General features: G+C 40.4%; 1 protein-coding gene across 1 annotated transcript; it reads left to right on the plus strand.

Annotated features, from left to right (window-relative positions):
- Positions 1 to 1018: 1018 nt before the first annotated feature.
- On the plus strand, positions 1019 to 7163 carry LOC110945328 (cytochrome P450 2F2-like; the record flags this gene model as incomplete). The annotated part of the gene is made up of 9 exons (XM_051952160.1): positions 1019 to 1175; positions 3136 to 3296; positions 3596 to 3664; positions 3912 to 4016; positions 4222 to 4357; positions 6100 to 6185; positions 6496 to 6597; positions 6687 to 6828; positions 6930 to 7163. Coding segments are annotated over 9 exons (1140 nt in total), but the record flags the coding sequence as incomplete, so codon positions are not given.
- Between the last annotated feature and the right edge of the window lie 663 nt (positions 7164 to 7826).

The following is a 7826-nucleotide window of genomic DNA, read 5'->3' on the forward strand; positions in this document are numbered from 1 at the left end:
TTACCATAATGCATTTCAAACCTCCGACGACAAAAACCGGAAGTACGGCTATCAAATATCTCGGCTGAATGCCGGCTTCAGGTCGAATTTACGCTAACACAACAGTTCGCATAATTAATGTGGCAATTTCAAGCCGGCACTCATGCAGTTATTAGCCAGATTATGCGATCGTTTCAATTGTAGCTGCAGGCTACTGGAGGTAGCTGCTACTCGTTCTGTATGCAAAGCGAGCTGCTGCAACTAGCTGCTAGCATTCAGTAGCACGTTGTGAGGCGTCTGACAAATTTAAAACATTGGTCAGAAAACGCCTATTTTCTCAAAATCTGTGGGGTGATTAGGATGACTACTTAACCACATAAAATAAATAAAATCGCCCCGGTCCGGCCACAGATCCCGCGGAGGCTTCCATTTCGGTTGGTAGCTTGCAAAGCATTATGGGGCGGTTGAGTATGACTAGTGTGGTCACCGCGCATACTTAAAAATTTTCCGGAAATAGTATACATCCGCGTAATTTCTCGCGTACTCAATCTTTTCATATTATCTAATGTGAACGCACTGCATACTTATTTTGACGTCACACTTAGTGGGAGTAGTACGTTCGTATGCCATTTCGGACACAGCCTATGACAAAAGAAAAACTTGGGTGAACATGTTGGCCCATCAAACCAGAAATGTAATGATATTGAACATTATGTGTACTCAAAACTATGTCATTAATTTTGTTTTCAAAAGAAGATCATGATTGAGGTCAGACATTAACAACAACACAAGAGGACAGACTAAATTATGATGACACATGACTGTTATTTATCCCTGTTTCAAAGTGTAAGTTAAAATACACAGTCAGCATGAAGTCACTGATCTCAATTATTTTGTCTTGATGTCCACTATAGCCAAAATGTATGTCTAAAAGAACATAAAGAAAATTATACTTCTCTGGAGCTTCAATGATAAAGAAAGTTAGAAAGAAAAAAATTACATTGTATGAATCCTCAACTTTTTGTTTTGCTTCACCTTCGTAGGAGTGATTCTAGCAGATTATGGCACTAGCTGGAGGGAGCATCGTCGCTTTGCTCTGATGACTTTGAGGAACTTTGGTCTGGGGAAGAAATCAATGGAGGACAGAATTCACGATGAGATTCAACACACCATTAAAACACTGGATAAAAACATTGGTATGACATCTGTGGGTTCACAAAACTCAACTGTGTCGTAACAGAAAGCTTTCCACTGCAGGAATCTTGGGCAAGTGTGTGGCGGCTGGAATATTGAAAGGAACAGTGATCAACACTTTTACTTTATCTGTTGACATTGCAGCATAGGATCTGATAGGTTTAACTGTGATGTGCTAAAAAAAAATGACAAACAGCGTTTGCTAAATGCAGCTCCACTTTGATGAGCAACACATCTTTTTCACCAATGTCACATTTTTATGTTGGTCTTTGCAGTATTTAAGAGGAGAAGGGTGATGTCCGACAAGAACACTGAGATAGATAGATAGATAGATAGATAGATAGATAGATAGATAGATAGATAGATAGATAGATAGATAGATGCAATATGGCAATGAGGCAGGTACAAGAATATATCACGGTAGATATAAATTGCAGAGTGCAAAATGGCATAGTGAGTATGATTGGACTGAGAACATAATCTTGGGGTGTGCAGGTGTTGAGGATGGTGTTTGTGGAGATGAGGTCTCCAATTCTCACATGCTGTTCTCTGTTAGAGAGGAAGTCTTCAATCCACCTACAGAGGTGGTAGTCCAGGCCGAATGACAGCAGCTTGTCGACTAGCTTGCCTGGGCTGACAGTATTAAAGGTCAAGCTGAAGTCAACGAACAGTATCCTCACATAAGTGTGGGGTTTTCCTGGTGTGTCATGGCATTGTGGAGCAGGAGTGAGTTATTATTCTCAGTGCACCTGACCTATGTGTTTTATGGTCAAACTGGTACTGGTCCAGGTCAACAGGGATGGAGGCCTTGATGTGGTTCATTACCAGTCTTTCAAAGCATTCCATGACATTTATTAGTGCAGATAATTATTCAAACATGTGACTGCTGAGCACTTCAGGATGGGGATGGTGGTCGCAGTCTTCAAGCAGGTGAGGACTATGGCCTCCTTCAATGACCTGTTGAATATACCAGTGAAGACAGCAGCTAGTTGCCTTTAGAGCACGTCCTGAGACCCTGTCCAGGCCAGTTGGTTTCCCACTATTGATGTTGAGCAAGGTCTGCCTAACCTGGTACTGCTGCAATGCCACTGTTTGCCTTTCTTTCTGAGTGGGGTTGGTGGTCTGTGAGGGATGTTGGCTGTAGGTGAGGGGTGCTGGAGATGGCATTGTCATGTTGCTGGTGCTGCTGTCAAACCGGCAGAAGAAAGTGTTCCGCTGATCAGGGAAAGAGGGGTCAACTGCAGAGAGTGGGCAGGGGTTTGTTTGTAGTTTGTAATTGTTCTGATCCCCTGCCACATGGTGTGGTTGTTATTAACCATGCCTGACGAACGTCAGCGGGGTTACTGCATTCACTTAGGTATCTGGCTGGCTGGCTGGCTAGCTGGGTAAGTATGTATGTATGTATGTATGTATGTATGTGCGTGTGTTGGTATGTCCGGTCAGATATCTCTGCAAGTGCTGAAGTCAGGATGATCAAACTTGGCACTGAAGATCAGTCTAAGGTCCCCTGCTCACTTGTGGAGTTACAGGTCAGCAGATCAAGTAGGTAGGGAGATACGTAGGATGATCAAAATTGATACAGAGTATCATGCATGGGCGTGGTCCTGCCCTCTACTGGGGGCTCGTCTAGTTCTCCTTGAAATGCTGTTTGATTTGCATTTTGTATTTTCTTTTGACAGCAAGGGGGATGTTTGTCCTCTAATCAGCACAGTCTTCATCAAACTTAGTCAGTTAGCGTCAAGCCCCACAAAGCAGTTTTCCATAGTTGCTCATAAATACCTTTGCTGAAGTAGGTATTTTTGTCCCTTGAAAACAGTCCTCAATGTTTCACAGTGCGGATCTCGCCATCGATACATGCTCAGATGTTTCTAAAGTGTAAAACAGCTTATTGATTCTGTCATGGTGATCTGTTTTCTTGTACAATGCTATGTCTTAAATTAGTTTGCATCATGTCTTTCACAGGCAAAACTCTTTGTCCTCAAGTTATGTTTCATAACGTGGCCTCCAACATCATCTGCCAAGTTCTTTTCGGTACACGCTACGAGTATGATGATGAGTTCATCACAACAGTTATTCAGTGCGTCACAGAGATTACCAAGATTGCCAATGGACCATGGGCGATGGTGAGTCAAAGCATGTTTCTGAAGTAACAAATCTGACTGAGGCTAAGAGTCAACAGTCAGTCCAGGTCGTCTGTACAGTTAATTTGAGCAGCAGCATGACAACTTCTCTCAAGAAGCATTTTTATTCTTGTCAGTTACCTTCCCAAGAATTACATTCAAGTGTAATTTATATGTCTTTACTTGTCTTATTCAAACAAAATAACTGAAGATAAAGCCATCTGCTCAAAACAGTTCTTGTAAGTAATTAGAATATGCCTACTAAGTTTAAGAGAAACTAATGATTTATCTTTCTTTACCAGCTGTATGACTCTCTTTCCTTCATTCAAAACCTGCCACTCCCTTTCAAAAAGGCCTTCAAGGACGCAAAGGTATAAACTACATTGCCTATACTACAAAGATAAACACTATTGATTTTGTCAGGTAAAAGAGAAAACAAGTGTTCTAAGGATTCTAAGGTTACTTTAAGAACGATTACTCATACACCCACATATGCGACATATTGCACATCTGTGAGGATTGCTTAGGTAAAAACCACGCTGATTAGACAAGCATATACGATAAATACAAACCCAAAGCAAAGGATGCAAATTAAGAATGATAACTTGTGTTTTTTAGTGTTCTTCTGACCTTGTTCTTCGTTTGCTGAATGAGCACAAGAAGACCAGAGTCCCTGGAGAGCCTCGAGACTTTCTTGACTGTTACCTGGATGAAATAGAAAAGGTGTGTGTAACCAGTCAACTCTCAGATGATATATTGTGGTAATGGACACTGGTTGTGTTGAAATTAAGGAGAACACATCCGTATCTTATTCTTATTGTGGTCATAAGCTGACTGTTTGCATTTGACATGCTGTTCATCAGTATGCTATCGTAACATTTTTACCTGACTTTCATTTGAATTACAAAAAACACTCTCCTGTTTTTAGAAAGCAGAGGATTCTTCATTTTCTGAGGACAAACTCATAATCACTGCTATAGATCTTCTGTTTGCTGGGACTGACACGACCTCCAACACCCTGCTTACTGCTTTCCTTTACCTTATGAACCACCCACACATACAAGGTATACCTGCACATGTCTTTCAATTTGAAACCCATAAAAACCATCACTTAAAGGGGAACTTCGGGTTTTTTTCAACCTGGGGTCTGTTTCCATATGTCATTTCATACATGTGAGTGATGGAGAAATGAATTTTCGACATAGCTCCAGTATTTAGCCAGGCAGCAGCTTAGCAGCTCAGCTAGCGAAAAGTATGGGGCAGCTGGCCCCTCCGCGTCAAAGTCCGCCCTAACGTGCTTTTGCCCCACACTGACCGGCTCAGATAGTCTCAGTGAGTGTCCCACAACATACTAGAGATGAGAAGTAAACGAAAACCTCCACATTACCTGGCAATCGCTCTTTGTTGTGGTCTGTATCCAAATCTCAGGACGCTGGAAAGCAAATCTCGTTCCGAAATCCCGCGAGAGCTCGCGCCAAAACACCAGTTTTGGCCCGAGCTATGATGACTAAAATCTGTCACTTCTTTCATGATCTCTCTGTGCCGACTCTCTCCTTGACTTTGTGATGTTTTGTTACTATCTCAGTTGTAGGGGAAATACAGCCATAGCCATAAGTTTGGACACAAGTACCATGACGCTTGTGAATCTTAGAAAATACCACAAAATACTGAAGTGTTTGGGTGATAATACACAACTCCTGAGAACTATATTAAGTTTCATATTTAGAAAAACATCAAAAGAGTTTGGTGTGATTTTGTTATTCTTACCAAATTCGGTTGTGAAAGTACTGCATTTTTTTTGTTAATTTCTTTAATATTATGTTTTGGGAACAAAGTTGTTCCAGTTCTCCTAATCAAAAGTCATAAACTCTGATTTCATTGACCTCCAGTTCCCCAAACAAAGAAATACATGGTAGAATTGACAATAATTAGACACAAACATTTCTCAACTACTACTCTGAACAAACAATAAAGAACAATGATGTAACAATCACAGTGAATAAATGGATGAATAAATGCTGATAAACTATTTAACTGTGGTTAACACTGGAAACGGTAGAAAGGTGACGAATTAAGAATTTCTCTGGCATTGGAAAAACAATTATAAATTGTATATTCAGATGGAAAATAATACCTGCATAGCTTTTGTAGGAGGGAGGGGGAGGCTGCTACAGGATGTGTAGTTGGGAGGACCTGATGGACAAACTGATTCAGGAACACAAGGACAAGGAGGCACTTTGGCATGTTTCCATTGCAAAAGTGTACCAAAGTAAAACCATTCAGAGTTGAAGACCATAGTTGTACAGAAAATATTCTTCAACTTTAAGTAAAACAAAGTAAAACAAAGCCCTATTTAAAGTTAATTCACATGTTCCTTTCAGCCATTTTAAAAAAAATCCACAGTTTTAAGCTTTTGTTGCGATTAAGTCATCATGAAAGAGCCTGTTTCAAAAATTTTCTTTTTCCTCGGGAGCCTGAGCCCCTTGTTGCATTCCAGTGACGTTCTATTATATAGAAAGTTTTGGATGTAAAATTCAAATTGATATCCAAGCAATTGTGAATGTGTTCCTCCCAAAGGGTGGTGTTGAGCTTTAGTGTCCAGTAGAGGTCAGAGGCCAAATACCTTAGGAATGTAGTTTTAATTAATTTCTTAAACGTACACGTCCAATGGATGAATATGTGAAATAGGGTCTGTGGATTCTCTGTGTGTTGCTCTGGAATGTTCTGTACCTCAGGCTGCTATGCAGTGTTGAAGCTGAAATGTTAAATCTGGAACACAACGTCAGATTTTATGTTGCCTTCTCAGAACGATGTCAGCAGGAAATAGACAGAGTGTTGGAAGGGAAGGATCGGGCCTGTTTTGACGACAGACACCAGATGCCCTATGTGCAGGTACTGGACTGTACATCATATGACAGATTTCTCCTAATAATTTTACTTCTTATCAGTATGTGAAAGCATGAAACATGGCAGAATATTCCAAAATCTTTTAGATAATCTGTGGATTTGGACATCCATTGTTCTCAATATCTTTATTTGTAATTTATTATGGCTTTGTTCCCTGGTTGTAAACATAGTGTTGCCTGCTGCAGCTGTATTGATCTGTGTTTTTGTGACTGAGCTTCTGAGAACCTGCATTGTTTTCCTTCTGCTCTGAGACAGATAAACCATAAAGATGTTCTCTAAATCTCTATTCATCCAGGCTGTGACCCATGAGGTACAGAGGATTGCCAACACTGTTCCACTCAGCGTCTTCCATTGTACGACTAAAGACACAGAGCTTTCCGGATATTCCATTCCCAGGGTATGGGGCAAATGGTTAAATTGGTTTTTGCCAACAGGGATAACAAAACAAAAAGTGTTCCTCATTCTGTTGGGGCATTTTCTCCTCAGGGTACAATGATCATCCAGAACATGATCTCAGTCCTGAACGAAGAGGGACAGTGGAAATACCCTCATGAATTCAACCCTGAAAACTTCCTCAATGACCAGGGAGAGTTTGTCAAACCAGACGCCTTCATGCCTTTCTCTGCAGGTACAAGAGCATAAAAACTGTATCACACTTGGAGTGGCAGACACAGATAGGGTGAGTCAAATCAAATTGTTGTAAATGACTTCATGTTTTTTATTCCTCAGGTCCTCGGTTGTGTCTTGGAGAGGGTCTGGCTCGTATGGAGCTCTTCCTCATCATGGTGACTCTGCTGAGGAAGTTTAAGTTCATCTGGCCTGAGGATGCAGGAGAACCAGACTACACGCCTATCTTTGGAATCACCATGACTCCCAAACCGTATCCCATGAAGGTCCAGCACAGGCTTTGAACTGCACTAAACTGACTGAAAGATGTATTAAGAATGAAGTTTGACCAATTGATGTACCTCGTTTTTCTTGGAGAAACACCAAACTGATCATTAAACAATGAAAATATTACATATAGAATATACAGTGACAAAGGGCTCATTTGCTGCAGTGTCAGTGAAAACAATACAAACTGTATAGAATAGCATGAATCAAAAGAGATGATAGATGAAACAAGTGGAGCTAAATTGGGACTATTTGGTTGACTGACATGGCTCAAGTGTCCCAAATGAATGTCATGTGATGAAATGTAACTTCTGCAAGTGTTTTAAAGGCATGTTATCACCAAAGTTATCACCAGATCATTCATCCAGTCACTAAGTTCTTCATTCAAATCAATCATTTATCAGAGCCACTAAGACTGTTTAAACAGAAAGATGTGTTCGATTTTGATCCTTGAGCTGCAAACTATGATGTCCTATTGCATTGGGAGAGTGAACCCAAAGCTTGAAATCATATTTCATCAACATCCCTTTATTCTGCTTTGTCTCATCAAAAATAATCACCGCAAAAAACCCATGTCGTACCCAGAATCTGTAAATGACAAAAAAAGATTCAAGATTCAAGAGCTTTATTGCCATACACACAGCAGAAACACAGTGGTTACCCTGAGTAATGAAATTCTTATTTCTTAGTTCTCTTCACACAAAGAGAAAATCTTTAAAATAAGTAAAACCA

The sequence above is a fragment of the Acanthochromis polyacanthus genome, chromosome 8 (assembly GCF_021347895.1).
Source record: "Acanthochromis polyacanthus isolate Apoly-LR-REF ecotype Palm Island chromosome 8, KAUST_Apoly_ChrSc, whole genome shotgun sequence".
Taxonomy (NCBI): domain Eukaryota; kingdom Metazoa; phylum Chordata; class Actinopteri; family Pomacentridae; genus Acanthochromis; species Acanthochromis polyacanthus.